At 34.1% G+C, this 16,956-nt stretch overlaps 1 protein-coding gene across 7 annotated transcripts in view; it reads right to left on the minus strand.

Moving 5' to 3' along the window:
• Positions 1-16,956, minus strand: part of RALGAPA1 (Ral GTPase activating protein catalytic subunit alpha 1) — a 218,035-nt gene that overhangs the window by 157,593 nt on the left and 43,486 nt on the right. For 6 of the 7 annotated variants that reach the window (XM_061180792.1, XM_061180786.1, XM_061180793.1 and 3 more), the window contains exons 2-7: positions 16,153-16,263; positions 15,548-15,597; positions 11,930-11,987; positions 5,791-5,834; positions 4,190-4,367; positions 1,807-1,922 (exon numbers count right to left, since the gene is read on the minus strand). In XM_061180792.1, coding sequence (XP_061036775.1) covers positions 1,807-1,922; positions 4,190-4,367; positions 5,791-5,834; positions 11,930-11,987; positions 15,548-15,597; positions 16,153-16,263 — 557 coding nt within the window. Of the gene's footprint in view, positions 1-1,806; positions 1,923-4,189; positions 4,368-5,790; positions 5,835-11,929; positions 11,988-15,547; positions 15,598-16,152; positions 16,264-16,956 lie in introns of those variants that run through there. The other variant, XM_061180789.1, reaches the window with a different exon arrangement.

The following is a 16,956-nucleotide window of genomic DNA, read 5'->3' on the forward strand; positions in this document are numbered from 1 at the left end:
AGAGGGGAGTAAACAAGAGGGGGCAGAGTTGTAAAATACAGGGTGTGAAAATTCCAGTAGGGTGAGGAAGATATGTAAGTAGGGGGATAGTAAAGGCCCAGAGTGTACCACAGTGAGCTACTACTACACACTAACTTCAGAATGGCTAAAATTACAGACTGACCATACCAACTGTTGGTGAGGATATGAAGCAACTTTAAGTCTCATACATTGCTGGTGGAATACAAAAAGCTACAACCATTTGGAAAAATATTTGGCAGTGTCTTAAAAAGTCAAAATATGCCTACCATACAACCCAGCCATTCCACTACTAGGTATTTACCCAAGGGAAAAGAAAGTTTATATTCACACAAAGACTTGTTTACCAATATTCATACCAGTTTTATTTGTAATAGCCAAAAACTGGAAACAACTCACATTACCATCAACAGGTGACTGGATAACAAATCATAGTACATCCATACAATGAAAAGCTACTCAGCAATAAAAGGGACCAAACTATTGATACATAGAATAATATGATTTTTAAAATAATTATGCTGAAAAAAAAGAGAAGCCAAACCAAAAAAAAAAAAGGAGGTACCATACGATTCCATTTATCAGAAAATGCAAACGATAGTGAAAGCAATCAGATTAAAGTTGCCTGGGGATGGGATGATGGGGGGCGGGGCAGGTAGAGAAGGGTGGTTTACAAAGGGATCTGAGAACTTTTAGGGGTGATAGATATGTTCATTATCTTGATTGTAGTGATGGTTTCATGGTTGTATACATGTAATAAGATTTATCAAATTGTACTTTTCAAACATTACAGTTTACTGTATGTCAAATATATCTCAATAAACCAGTAAAACAAGTTTAAAAATCCACATGAAGTACAAAAGTTTTTTTTTTAAAGAAAAACTGGTAATAATCACAGTAACAATAACTACCCACCACTGAATACTTACTATATGTCATGCACTTGTTTATTCTAAGCACTATGCACTAATTACTTAAGCCCCAAACACCAAAATGGGATAGGTATTATTTTTTATCTCTATTTTAAGCACAGAGAGGTTAAGTAATTTGCCAAAAGTCACACTATCAGTAAGATGTAAAGTCAGTATTCAAACCCTGGCAATCTCGTTCAGGATCCAAATTAACTTCATAATGTTTGTTTCTGAGGCACGAGGAACTTTTGTGTTTGGAACAGTTACAAGAAACGTGTATATGCTAAAAGTGTTTTCATCAATAAGGATATTCACATTTCATATACAGAGATGAATAGGTTACCTTACAAAATACATGCACCTAAGGACTTCCCTGGTGGTCCAGTGGTAAAGAATCTGCCTTACAATGCAGGGGACGTGGGTTCGAAACCTGGTCAGGGAACTAAGATCCCACATGCTGCAGGGCAACTAAGCCTGCATGCCACAACTACTGACTTGCACGCCTCAATTAGAGAGCCCGCGAGCTGCAAACTACAGAGCCCACACGCCCTGGAGCCTGTGCACCACAACTAGGGAGAGAAAAAAAAACCCTCACCCCGCAACTAGAGAGAAGCCTGTGCACCGCAACAAAACATCCCGCATGCCTCAACGAAGATCCCTTGTGCCACAACTAAGACCTAATGCAGCCAATAAATAAATAAATAAATAAATAAATAAATAAATTTATTTACTTAAAAAAAAAAAAAAGTAAAAATTTGTTACTTCTCCTTCAGTAAAATAAGCAAATATCTACTGTGACAGAATAATGGTAAGGGGGGGAAAAATGAATTACCCACAGGATAGTAAGGAGGGTGATATAAAAGAAGATGACACATACCTGAATTACTATATATTTTAAAAGTGCTTCAAGAAAATAGCTTGTTAGATCTTCTTGTCCTTTATCTCCTGATTGTGGGGGGACAAGCGGAGTGATTTCTTCTATAGTGACTTGAGCTATCCGAAGACAAAAGAAAAGTTTAGTATAATTACAAAACAAATTTAACAATATGATAATATGGCCCAAATAAAATTTAACTACAAAACAGAAAAGCAAAGAATACTGCTTGAAAACATTCTGATGATTGAAATTTGAAATAAATCTGAGGTCATCCTGATAGCCCATCACAAAAACCATAAACTTTAATAATCAACTGTGTCATGAACCCTTGATCAAGGAAATGTGACACAGTGATGGACAGATATTGAGGGATTAAGAGTGAATAATGTCTCACCTGAAAAAGAACTGCTCGTGATATTTTAAAATTCAGATTGAGTGTCCACTACAAAATTCCATAAATATGATGAGAAACATTAATAATAATGTGCTTATTCATCAATTAAAGAACAATCTGATTACTCTAAGTAATGACCATGCTTACTCTTTAAGGTAGCCCCTTTATTCAAAGGATGAAACACTATTTCCCTCTCAAAAAGAAAGAGAGGTTAGCATCTTAGTTTCTTGATTATGAAAGTCCACTTGTAAAATAAGAAACTTTCACATTTTTAAACTTTTCACATATTCAAAAACATTGATTATAACAAAAGCAAATTCAAGAAAATCAACCCACAACTAGCTAAATTTTCTTAAATACTTCCCAGGCAACACAATCAGTACCTGGTTTAGCACAGGCAGGTCCCTAAACCTATTTCTCAGTAAATAGCAGCCAAGTAATTAAGCCCAAAGAGATGGATTTTTTTTAGTCCTCTTTGCACAAAGTAAGACATACTTGTACTTCAATGTACATCCAAATTAACTAAAGGATACAAGCTGATACATGAAAATTCAAAATTAAAGATAAATGTAAATGTAAAATGGCCTGTATTAAACATGTTTCTAATACTTTGATATCTGGGGTCTTGCAGGCCCTAGTGAGAAAGCCCCTCCCAGAGCTAGCTAATTCCTAGAGAAAACTATGGGCCAGAGAGTTTGCCTTTCATATGCAAACCAAACAACCTGGAGCCCATATCTCTACCACTTCCTCTGCTGGGCTCTCACACTCAGGGTTACTTACTAGTTCCCTAACCTAATGACCCCCAGGGCTAAGTACCAGACAACCAGAGACAACCCCTATGCCCCAGAGCCTGCTAAAATTATCCAAACTAGCCAGTCTTCAACTTGGTCACCCTGCTTCACACATTCCCGCCTGCAGAAACCACAAAAGGGCTCTTGCCCATGATACCCACCCCTACCCTCAAGCCCCCGCCACGCCCGACTAACCCTGGTGCTTCCCTGTGTGGCCACCCTCCCTGGTGTGGCACACCCCCTCCTCCTGGGAACACGAGTAACAAACTATCTTTTTAATGGCAATCATCTCCTGATCTGTTGGTCTCATTATACCTGGATGATAAAATCTACATGTTATTTTTTTAATTTTTATTCATTTACTTTTTTACTGAAGTATAATTGACATACAACATTATACAAGTTTCAGGCATATGACATAATGATTCAACATTTGTATGCACTGCAAAATGATCACCCCAATCTGTGACCATACAAAATTACAAAAAAAATTGTTTCTTGTGATAAGAACTTCTAATATTTATTTTCTTAGCAACTTTCAAAGTTGCAAAATATTATCGACTACAGTCCCCATGCTGTACATTACATCCCTATGACTTATTTACTTTATGACTAGAAGTTTGTACCTCTTGATCCCCTTCACCCATTTTGCCCAACCTCAACCCCTATGCCCCACCCCTCTGGCAACCACCAATCCCTTCTCTGTATCTGTGAGTTTGGTTTTATAAAACCTACATTTAAAAACATGGCCTTGGATTATCCAGTTAAAAATGTACAGGGACTTCCCTGGTGGCACAGTGGTTAAGAATTCACCTGCCAATGCAGGGGACATGGGTTTGAGCCCTGGTCCGGGAAGATCCAACATGCCATGGAGCAACTAAGCCCATGTGCCACAACTACTGAGCCTGTGCTCTAGAGCCCGCGAGCCACAACTACTGAGTCTGTGTGCCACAACTACTGAAGCCTGCGTGCCTAGAGCCCGTGCTCCCCAAAAAGAGAAGCCACCGCACTGCAATGAAGAGTAGCCCCCGCTCGACACAACTAGAGAAAGCCCACGCGCAGCAACAAAGACCCAATGCAGCCAAAAATAAATAAATTAGTAATTTTTTAAAAAAAGGTACGGACATTTTAAAATATCTATTAACAAACTACACAGAAATTTTTAAATTAATGATGGAAAAGATCGTATGAATCTTACTTTCTTGAAGGTTGAGTGGAGGATTAATGAGATTATCTAAAGTTCGAGGTCCATATTCAGATTGTGGTGCTGAAAATCCAGGGATTAAGCATGAAAACATCCAAAGCTGTTCTTTGCTACAGTTATTCTGAAGAGCTTGCAACCATAATAAGAAAAGACGAACACCTTCCCGCCTAATCTAAAATGAAAAAAATGGAAAACAGTATTTTTATTTAAAATGGAAATACTTTCCTCCTTTCAGGCCAAAATTCTCCAGAAGATGATTACCGAATGATACTCTGCAAAGGAGAGGAAGGAAAGGAAGGAAGGAGGGAGATGGAGAGAGAATTATAACCATGACAATTTACTGAACCCTCATTATTTATAAATCTAAATTTATGGATTTTGAACAAAATAACTTGGTCTCTAACTATTTAAAGCCATCAGGTAATCTATTTATGCTATAATTTCCATTTGTAAAAAGTCAAAATCATTCCCTTATTTACTTCCCTCCTTCCCATAATCACCACTCTAATCCAAGAAGCAAGGACAGAGGGCAATGACTATTCCTTTCTATAATGAGTTTGGTAAAAGGAGGAATGGTCATGGGGATCCTGATACACTGCTAACTCAATGCTCTTGACCTTAAAAAGATTATCAGTCTGAAATTATCTCATTTACTTAATTTGCTTCCAAAGGGCAAAGCAGGAATTCTGGCCTATTACTGTATTTTTAAGCAACTAGAACAATGCCCCATACACAGAAAATACGTATTTAAATCAAAGGAATGCTCTTCCAGGAAGAGAAGAGGAGAAAATAGAGGAAACTTCAAATCTCCCAGTAAAACACAAAGTTCTTCAGTAACCTAACCTCACTGGTAGCTTTGCAAACAGCCACTGCCAAAGCTATTCAACTGCTGCCACCCTCACAGTTTAGTTAGAAACAGGACAAAGATGTAGGAAAGCTTATCCCTTTGTACTGCTATACCCAAGCCTTGACACCGAAAGTACCTACTATATGAGACTTTTATCCAACCTATACCAAGATGCTTTTGGACTGGGTAGCTTTTCTTACCACAGCACAATGAGATAATGAAAAGGGAAAAAAAAAAAGAGAAACAAAACCATTTTTTAATAGATGCCCTACTTCCCTCTACATCTAACAATACCTATGATAAAATGAAGAATAATTTGTTGAATGGCTAAATAGTTTTTGTCTTCTGGGGACCACAGAGCAAAGTACAGTCGTCCCTCGGTATCTAGGGAGGGTATGGCTTCCAGGACCTCTACCACCATGGATACCAAAATCAGCAGACCCTCAAGTCCCTTACATGGAACTGGCATGGATGGCACGGATGTGGAACCCATGGATATGGAGAGGTGACTGTATTTCTGCTGAATGAGTCCATGCAGTGGTAAAACTACAAAAGTTTTTCAATAGCCTGGTCAGCCTCATGCATACCGAGTATGTTGCTGTTTTTTAAGTGAATTCACTTCAATTAAGGGAACTGAAGATTATTCAAAATTATTTAGGAAAAAGTTGATGTAGGCAGTATAGCAATTGACTGAATGCTTTACTCAGTTTTTAAAAAGCCATAGAAAAGAAATATAATTACATTATACCTTCAAGGAGTTTCCTGTGTGTAGTAGTTTCTTTAAAATCAATCCTGAAAAGAAAACATGATTTTAAACATTCATATCTTCTTATTTGTTTCTAAATGTCAGAGTTCTCGGTCAGACTTGAAAACACTTTAAAAACAAGTCCTTGGCAACCTCCAAATTATTCTTGGTGACCTTAACATCCCTCTGGCCATAATCTTGGGACAGAAGGGCATATAAAAAGTCACCTTTTTTAACACATGGTTTATTGCAATTAAACATTATTTATCCTATCAAAACAAACCCTAAACCCAAAATTGCATGTAATACAACGATCTACATGTATCTTTTACTTAGACTAAGAATATAATTAAATACTTTCTCCATCACTAATACAAATAAAAACCACTGTAGAACACTTCCATTTAGTTAACCACATGAACATCTATAACTCTAGTTATTTCTTAGCAAATATTTCCATTGTACTAATTTTCCTTTTCAAAATACTCAAAACGATCTTTAATAGTCCTTTTTCTTTTGAATTACACAATATTTCAAATCTACAATAAAATAATGAAATAACATTCACAGACATCCAGATGTCCACCATTTGGTCTGAACAAATCTAAACACAGTCCCATGTTTCCTATAATTTCAAAATTTCACTTATTTACATTATCTATAATGTTTCATGTAACAGTACAAGTATCATTGAAGCCACCTGTGAACCCATCCTGAGTCATTTTCCTCCTTCCTTCCCCAGAGGAAACCATTATCCAGATTTTGGTATTAATTATTTCCAAAAATATTTTATGTTATTACTACTTATTTATAAATCCATAAAATATTTGGAATTAGTTTCTATGTTTAAAACTTATACCAGTAACAAAATTTCCTCCATAGCTATTTGTTCTAATCTTGCATTTTTATTCTTTCTAGTAACATCAGGATTATATATATAACATATTTATATGTGTGAAATACATATATAATATATATATATTTACATATATAGAAGCATATGAGATTATTGTGATAACACATTGTTGGCAACACAAAACACTGGCAGATGCTCTAATATTTGCCAGTCTGAGTGTTACATATCTCAGTAATGTCATTTGATGTTTCCTAATGACACTGAACATTTTTTCATTTGGCTGTTCAAGTTTCTGCAAATTGCCTGTCATATCCTTTGTATATTTTTAAACTGGGTTATTTTGTTTTGTTTTGTTTAATGTAAGAGTTCCTTACACATATTGGCTACTAATTCTATGTCAGGTCTATGAATTGGAAATGTATTCTTGACCGGGATGGTAGTATCGTCTGACGTACAAAATTTTTTAATTTCAATATAGTCAATTCACGAATGTTTTTCTTTATGTGTACTTACTGTGTCTAAAGAAATACTTCCCCTACCTTAAAGTTTTGAAGATAAACCAAAGAGTCTCATCAAAAAGTTTTAAAGTGTTGTTTTTCACATTTAAGTCCTGAAATCCATCAGAAATTTATTTCTGTGTATTTCTGCAATAACAGAATTTCCCCTCCCCAAATAGGTAACCAATTGTAGTACCTTTTCAGATTTTATAATGAAATGAAATGCTGTCTCAATCATATTTCAAGTTTCCATATATCAGCCTAGGTCTTTGGTTGGCCTTAATGTCCTTTTCCATTAGTCTACTTGTCCATCTCTGCCATACCAATGATACTGTCTTAATTATTAATATTATAACTTTATAATACATCTTGTTATTGGTTATAGTAATATTCAACAACACCATCTTCTCTCTCCCATTCGTTATTCTTCCAAGTTGCTTTGGCTTTGATTTTCCATATAAATTTTAGGATAAACTTGTTGGGCTACATTAAAAAGTCACTACAGGAATTCTGGATGAGAACTGTTATCTTTATACCTCAAGCCTATCATCCATGAATAATGCACAAGATTCCATTTTTTCGAGTTCTTTCTTGTTCTTCAATAATCGCTTCATTGTCATAAATTAATCTAATATTTAAAATGACTATGGAATACACATTCTCAAGCATACTGGAACATTCTCCAGGAGAGACTATATTCTGGGCCACGAAATGTCTCAAAATTTTTTTAAAGATTATGATCATATAAAGCGTATTTTCTGGCCACAAAGGAATTAAGTTAGAAATCACAATAGAAAGAAATCTGTGATACCATCAAATATTTGAAAATTTAAAAAACAAAAACACTCTTAAATAAGTTATGGATCAAAGAGACCAAAAGGGACATCAAAAAAATATTTTCAACTGAATAAAAATGAAAACACAACATACTAAAACTTATGGGATAAGCTAAAAGCAAAGCTTACAGGGAAGTTTGCTGCCTTGGATGCCTATATCAGAAAAGAAGAAAGGTATTAAATTAATATTCTAGACTTCCACCTTAAGAAAATACATATAGACAAGCAAATTAAACCCAAAGCAAGCAAGATTTTTAAAAATATAAAAGATTAGAATGTAAATCAATGAAATAGGAAGCAGAAAAAGACTAGAGAAAATCAACAATACCAAAGTTAGTTCTTTGAAATGACCAACATTAATGACAAATGCTGAGCTAGACAAGTCAATAAAATAAAAGAGACACAAATTACCAAATTCAGAAATGAAAGAGGGGACATCACTACTGACCCTATAGGAATGAAAAGGGTTATTATAAAAGAGTAACTTGAACAACTTGACACCAACAAATTAGGCAGCATTAATGAAACAAATTCCTAGAAAGATACAAATTATCCAAACTGACTCAAAAAGGAATATAGGGCTTCCCTGGTGGCGCAGTGGTTGAGAGTCCGCCTGCCAATGCAGGGGACACGAGTTCGAGCCCTGGTCTTGGAAGATCCCACATGCCGCGGAGCAACTAGGCCCGTGAGCCACAACTACTGAGCCTGCGCTCTGGAGCCCGCGAGCCGCGGCTGCTGAGCCCACGTGCCACAACTACTGAAGCCCACGCGCCTAGAGCCCGTGCCCCGCAACGGGGGAGGCCGCCACAGTGAGAAGCCCGCGCACCGCAAAGAAGAGTGGCCCCCGCTTGCCTCAACTGGAGAAAGCCCGTGCACAGCAGCGAGGACCCAACGCAGCCAAAAATAAATAAATAAATAGATAAATAAATAAAATTAAAAAAACAAAAAAAGGAATATAAAGTAACAATTACAGATCTCCTCACAAAGAAAAGCCCAACTCTAAATGGCTTTACTTGTGAATTCGACCAAATATTTTAAAAGGATGTAGTATCAATTGTTCACAAACTCTTTCAGAAAATAAACGAGGGAACACTTCCCAATCTATGTACATGGCTATTATTATCTTAATAAAGCCAGACAAAGACCTCACAAAAGAACACTACAGTGTTAAATATCCCTCATAAACATAGAGGCAAAAATCTTTAATAAATTATTAGCAAACTAAAATTAGCAATATAATAAAAAGACTATATAGAAATGGTAACCAATTGGGATTTATCTCAGGGATGAAAGTTGGTTTAACATATGAAAAGCAATTCGTGAAATACACAATATTAATAGAATAAATGACAAAACCACTAATAATGCTGCCTATGATCATGTCAATAGAAGAAAAAGCATCTGGAAATACAATGCCCATGCATGATTAAAAACTCTCATCAAAACAGGATAGAAGAGAACTTCAACTTGATAAACAGTATCTATAAAAATAGCTAACATCGCCAGGGAAGAATGATCTTCAGGAAGCACTGAAGAAGAAGACAAAGGGTTTGAGAATTACACAGGATGAAACTTAAATACTTATTTATATGTGAAATAGGATTCTGCATTGAATCTAGATTCTGCCAGGATATATGTGAAATAGGATTCTGCATTGAATCTAGATTCTGCCAGGACATATGTGTGATCCTGAGGAATCACTTAACTTCCCTGAGGCTCAGTTTCCTCAAATATAGAGTAAGTGGGAAAAAAAAAAAAAAAAAAAAAAAAAAAAGCTAACATCATACATAATGGTGAAAGACTGAATGCTTTCTCCTTTACATCAGGAATAATATAAGGATGTCTACTTTTACCACTGTTATTCACTAGTGTACTAGAGGAACAATAAACAAAAAAGAAATAAGAAATTAAAGGCACCAGATTAAAAATTTTAAAGTAAAACTATATTTGCAGTTGACATGATCCTATACATAGAAAATCAAAAGGAATCTACAATAAAACAAATAAAATAAACAAGTTATAATAAACTAGAAACAATACAAATGTCCATTAATTGCTGAGTAAATAAACAAAATATGGTATAGCCATACAACAGAATAGTATACAATAAAAAGGAATGCTTATATATGCTATAATATGGAAAAAAAAATATGCTAAGTGAAGGAGGTCAGATGTAAACTATTACAAATTGTATGATTTCATTTACATGAAATGTCCAAAAAAGACAAATTTATTGAAGACAGAAAGCAGATTGGTGGTGGCAAAGGCAACTGACTGTAAATGGGCTCAAAGAACTATTTTAGGGTAATGGCAATGTTCTAAAACAAGACTGTGGTGACTCTAAATATTTACTAAAAATTAATAAATTATTTATTTAAATGAGTGATTTTTATCTAAGTAAATTATACCTCAAAAAAGCTACTTTTAAAAAATCAACTAGAGTCACTGATTTATTTTTCTATATATACAAGACAAAAAAGAAAGGAAACAGAGTTTTAGGATTCTCTGGGTGACAAAGAAAAGTGACCAATTATGTATTGTCTCAAGTTGGACATTTACTAGAATATTATTAATCATGACAACCAGATAGCCCAAAGGTCGTTTAGAAATCGAAGACTACATTCCTCAGGAGATGGAATAAACTTTAGAAGTTCAGCTGTCTCAAAAAAGTTTCTTCCCAGATAACCTTCAAGGACATTTTAATGATTATGAAATAAAAAATAGGATTTCACTATTCTATTGAGCACCTTATCATGTGATTATTAGCAATTCACATATCTTCTTTGGTGTGGTAACTATGCAAATATTTTCCCTATTTAAAAAATTGACTTGTCTTATTACTGAGTTGCCAGAGTTCTTTATATATTAAGGGTACATCATTTTTAGTCTTGAGCTTTATCTAAAAAGTTTATTCTAAAAGGCTTTATTATTTAGAATTTTGTGGGTTTTTTAGGCCCTGCATCAATATCCATCCTATATGTCCAGAGTTCCTTTTGTTTCCAGAACTGCTAATTGGGATGACTTACAGTTTCAAAGCCTCAGAAATTTCATTTGCTATAACTAAGAATTGTAGGTTCTAAATAAATATATGACTCTTTTTTAAGAGAAAAAAATACAATTTTTACAAATGAATACAAGGCCTATAACATTCTACTTCAACAATGTAGATGTGGTGGCCATCTGTATATTCACCACAAGAGAAGGGTCATGAGAATCACTAGCAATCAGCCCTGTCATCATTAAGACACTGAACCAAAGCCAGAAATTGCCTACCTGCAGATTCCTTTTTCAACCAAGGGGGAAAAAAATGTCTTATAATGAAAGCTCAAGAGTCCTGTGGTGATGCTATGATTGTTAAAGAAACAGACTCCAAGCCAGCAAGCACCTTGGCTTAGCTCCTGGTAAGAGAAAGTCTATGACCTCCTGCCTACTTGGTCTTTCACAGTAATCCACAGCAGGGTTGCTTACTTTTTCTTTCCCCTTTTTCTTTTCAGCTTCATTTCATGATCTGGGAAGCTCTACTTCGTCTCTTCAAGCAGTAAGCTTAACTCCCTCCTTTTTTATTAATACACTGCTTGCTTTCAAACCTGGAACCCATGGCTTTCACTCTATGTGGCACTTTGTTACCTCCTCTTCCATTTTTGATTACAGAATGTTTATTCTGATGCTGAGTCTGCTTTTATTTTTTTGGCTTTATAGTTTCATCATCACTGCTAACATATTCAGAGTAAATGAACAGGTGGATCAAAGAAATTTAATATGCCACTTTTATTGGAAATCTTTCATGTATGTTTTTATCTTATATTCCCAGTAAGCCTAGTTCTGTATTCTTTATTTTGTTTTTACTAAAGCATAAACTATGAATTCATTTCAAATAATGACCAACCCATTAAAGAGTATTTTCATATATTATCATTTATTTCAAATATGAAATGCATATTTAAATTACTTACCAATACTATGAAACTGCCATCGCTGATGAATTCTTTCTGGAAGAAGTTGTAAAATTTTCTAAAAATCAATATGAATAAAACAAAGAAAAGTATGAAAAGCAAGTAACACGTCCTCATCTTGAGCAATGTGAAAAATTAAACAAAAAGCTTACACAAAGCCTTTAAGAGTTTCTTACATAAAAGACAGAATTACAAATACAAAATAGTCTTTAAGCTAATCTGATGGTACTGGCACTACTTCAGCGCTGGCATACTGATTAATATTTGAAAACTCCAGAAAACAACAAGCTATACTAACAAAGACTTGGAACAGGAAATTAATGAAATTTATCTTTTACTATGATGTGAAAAGTAAGTATACTTCTCTTTAGTGAATAAATACTAACTTTAATATATATATATATATTTAACATCTTTATTAGAGTATAATTGCTTTACAATGGTGTGTTAGTTTCTGCTTTATAACAAAGGGAATCAGCTATACATATACAAATATCCCCATATCGCCTCCCTCTTGCATCTCCCTCCCACCCTCCCTATCCCACCCCTCTAGGTGGTAACAAAGCACCGAGCTGATCTCCCTGTGCTATGTGGCTGCTTCCCACTAGCTATCTATTTTACATTTGGTAGTATATTTTTAAATGCTCATTTACTATTCTTAGAATTTCTGTATTGTGGATACTACTGATATGTTTTAAATTCTTTTAGATATTAATATTAGTGACGTTTTCTCTCCAAGCAGTTCTTTTTTTTTTTTTAATAAATTTATTTATTTAGTTTTGACTGCATTGGGTCTTCGTTGCTGCACGCAGGCTTTCTCTAGTTGTGGCGAGTGGGGTCTACTCTTTGTTGCGGTGCGCGGGCTTCTCATTGTGGTGGCTTCTCTTGTCGCGGAGCACAGGCTCTAGGTGCACAGGCTTCAGTAGTTGTGGCACACGGGCTCAGTAGTTGTGGCTCGCAGGCTCTAGAGCGCAGGCTCAGAAGTTGTGGCACATGGGCTTAGTTGCTCCGCGGCATGTGGGATCTTCCCAGACCAGGGCTTGAACCCGTGTCCCCCACATTGGCAGGCAGATTCTTAACCACTGCACCACCAGGGAAGCCCGGTCTCCAAGCAGTTCTTTCTCTTACTTTGATAAATCTTACAGGGAAAATATTTTGCTTCCACAAAAATCCTATCAAATACTTGTACTAAATTAATTCATGTGAACCCAAAGATACTTATATGTTATGATGGCTACAGGTATGAGAACAAAATTTTAAGATTCAGGAGCCCTATAGTTAAGCTAACATATATAGACTTTCACAAGTTGGGAATAAACACTTTTTACATATAATACTTTCAAAATTTTGTCTATATTTTCCTTTATATTTTGCACCTGTGTGGATTATTCTAGTTCAACAGCTGCCTTATTATGCTGCTGAACTACGTTCTCAACACTCATCTGCTTGCTGAATGACATTTGTGTGCGTTTGTTATTATTGCTGCTCTATTATAATTATTTAGAATCACCATTAATTGAATGTTCATAAGGACCAAACACTAGACACTTTATGTAATGATATCTCATTAATCCTCACAACCATCCTAAAAGGAGTGTTCATTGATCTCATTTGACAAATAAAGAAATGGGTTAAGTAATGTGCTTAGGTTAGAAAGAGGAAAAACGGAGATTCCAACTTCCATATGCCTATTTCCAAAACTTGTGCTTTTATACTATTCTGTTCAAAGAACAGTATGCATGTTTTTATACTTCTCTATCTTCCTTTTGATATAATCTTCTTTAGTCCCTCTCATATAAGAGGATGATGAAGAAATTATAAAGTTCTTCACAGATAGATGCTATTCCCACATGAGATACATAAACTTCTTCACCTCTGCCCTCCTATTTCTCTCATACTTAGCCAACAACTGTATAATTATATTTATGGTGGTGTGGAAAGAGATAAAATTACAGAAAATTAAAAAGACAAGTTTGTGAACCACTCGAAAGTACTCCTAAATTATCACTATTAAATTATAGTTTAGATTTAATCCCATATAAAATGTAAATTTAAATATATTCATCTTTTTTATTCAGTCATATAAAGATGAAAGAAATCATGTATACTCTTAACTACACAGAAGAAAGCAGAATATAAATCCTATGTCATACTGACATTACATAATGATGCTTTTTATTCCAGAAAAAGGAAATCATTTTATTTATAATTTTTTTTTAAAAATCATCATTAGTATCTAAAGGTGGAGGTCAGACATTATTGTCCCCATTATAAGTAGAAAAACATCAGCACACAGGTTAAATATTTTTTCCAAAAGATGAAAACCCTATATCTAACATCTCTTTTCCTAATGAAATTTAGTAACTGATTACAAACATTTCTGTTCAAAGAGTAACAGATGATCAGTATATATTACATACAGGAAAATAAGTATTTTTTAACAGAAGGAATATTCTGAAAGAGCTTCTATTAACTAGTCAATCATCTCAGTTTCCTGAATATAGGGCAAGCATGAATGTCCGAAGGAACACTTTCCAGGAATTATCATCTTGCTTTCTCTGTACATACTCTTACTCTTTCTCAAAATATTCATGTTTTAATATTTCCCTTGTAAACAGTTCATGCAAACACTTGGGGAGGTAAATATAAGCAAATTCCTCAGGGTTAATGACTAATGAAAATTAACTGCAGAACAGGTACCAACACCAGTTACTTCTGTCTGGAACTCTTAAAAAAAAAAAAAAAACTTTCTTTTTTTCAGCTGTGACTAACTCAGCAACTAAGAGAGGGATCAAATTCTTCAATTCTTCTAAACCATACTGATAGTCAACATACAAAATAGTGAATTACCTTTAATTAGCAGTAGATAGAATAGTTCAATCTTTAGAAACTGATTTCTAAATTCTTTACTATGCTTTTCAAGACACAAGGTCTAATCCTGACTTTCTCCAGTTCTCTAAAATTCTCAATAAAGATCAGAATACTCCTATCACTATTTGATTTGAAAGACAGAATGAAGAGCATGGGGTTATTTGAAAAGCATGTGTGTCCCTCATTTTTATCATTGTGCCAAAAATGAAACAAATTTTAGCAGAGTATCAAATGTTGTTGTTTCCTTCTGTTTATTTAGCAATAAAAATTTGTCCCACCCCAATCCAAAGTAAATGTAGTAGAACAACAATTTATAAAATATTTAAAACTATTTTATACAAGTTTTCAATGAAAAGCAATTAAAGCAGAAACTATAAACTCCTTAGGTATGTAACAGTTCCATGAATTTACCCTCTCAAGTAAGAATGTTTTGGTTTTTCTTTTTTTTTTTAATTCACCATTTGTGTAAATCTCCCACAAATTAAAATTTTCTTGTTTGCAAACACAGTGAATATTGTACCAACTGTGGTATCAAATGCATAAAAACATAATTTTATCTGTACCTAAAAATAATATGTGTACCTCAGAAAATAATTAAGAATTAAGTCAGGTATATTTTTAGGTTAAAAAGTGCAATTCAGTTTTTGAAAAGCATGGTAGATTCACAGTGTTTGTTAATATTCAATATATTCCTTGTATGTTCCAAAAATTAATTTTGGAAAAAAAGTTACATTGGCAGGTACTTACCTCAAAAATAAAAAGTATAGCATCCAATTCCTCCCTTTGAGACTTGTGACCTAAAACATTTTTATAGAAAAATATTTTAAACATTATCATTTTGTCCTCAATGTCAACAACCACTTAAAAAGCTTAAAATATTTCAAGCACTGAAGTTTTTTTTCTCAGTGACTCTTTAATAAAATGTTTAAAGTGTATTCTGTTCAATGTATAGACAATATCATAGCATCTCTCTCTACTCTTTTTAGACTGTTAAATTCAGATTCTACATATTTATGTCTAAAAACAAATCATAATATATTGTGGAGAACTCTAAATGAACTCTAAAAATGAATTTATGAAAATGACTGCTCAAACCTGACATATGCCCCTAGGGCAGAGCAAAGGTGAGAAAACAAGTAAACCTGACCAGAGAAAAAGGAAATCTAAGCCTTTTCAAAATAATAAGGATATTACTACTAACCCATAGTGTGAGAGGGGTGTCTACAAGCTGTCTAACAAAAAGAAGTGAAATAATACTAAAATTCCAATGTCCAAGAGTATATTTTTAAGTGAATGTTTATGACAATTATTTGAAACATCAACATAAGCCAAGACTGATTTTAACATCTTACCTTTCTGTTTAAGACTAGCTTCAATAGTAACAAAATTCTCAAAAAACACATAATATATATGTGAAAAATGTTGGTCAAAAAACTGTTTTAGATCGATGGACTCTGCATTCTCTGAAAAATAAATGAAAACAGTTTTTAGTGATTACTATTTATATCACGTTCAGCAAATATTTATTGTGGCATGTTTCCTTCAAAAATGTCAAAGAACTGCTCTTAAAATTCTATTAAAATATTTAAGAGATGTGTTTATACATTTATATCCTTGTTCTCACAACTTTAGCTTTTAAAGATTTTAGTTTTAATTTTAAAAACTGGTCAAATCAGGTTATCATAATCTTTGTTTACTAAAAGAAAACAATGCCTCAGAAAGTTTTATCCAAAATCATTAAAAAAGAAGTTCTATTTTCAATTCACAGCTATGCTCTCCTAACTTTTCCCCAAGACAGTTAAAAATCAGTATTTCTAAGAGTAATAATACATGTCTAAAATACATTTACTTTAAATATCTAACAATAGGCTTTGCAAATAGGCACTTAAGTATTACAAAACTCAGGTAATACTCTTCTATAAGAACTGACAGTATAGTCCAAGGCAGAGAAACTGAACATTTAACTGTATGCAGAGCAGAAAGTGTTGGGTACTAACACAAAATTACTTTCAAAACTCAATGAGGGGTGAAGGTGGGGAAAGAAGAAACGCCTGACAGAGAATGTATTATCTGAAAAGACCTCTAAGAACAGGAAGGACTTTGGACATAAAGTGGTAGGTTTGAATGAGAAAGACATTCTCAGCATAAACAAAGAC

This window comes from Eubalaena glacialis, chromosome 2 (genome assembly GCF_028564815.1).
Source record: "Eubalaena glacialis isolate mEubGla1 chromosome 2, mEubGla1.1.hap2.+ XY, whole genome shotgun sequence".
Lineage (NCBI taxonomy): Eukaryota > Metazoa > Chordata > Mammalia > Artiodactyla > Balaenidae > Eubalaena > Eubalaena glacialis.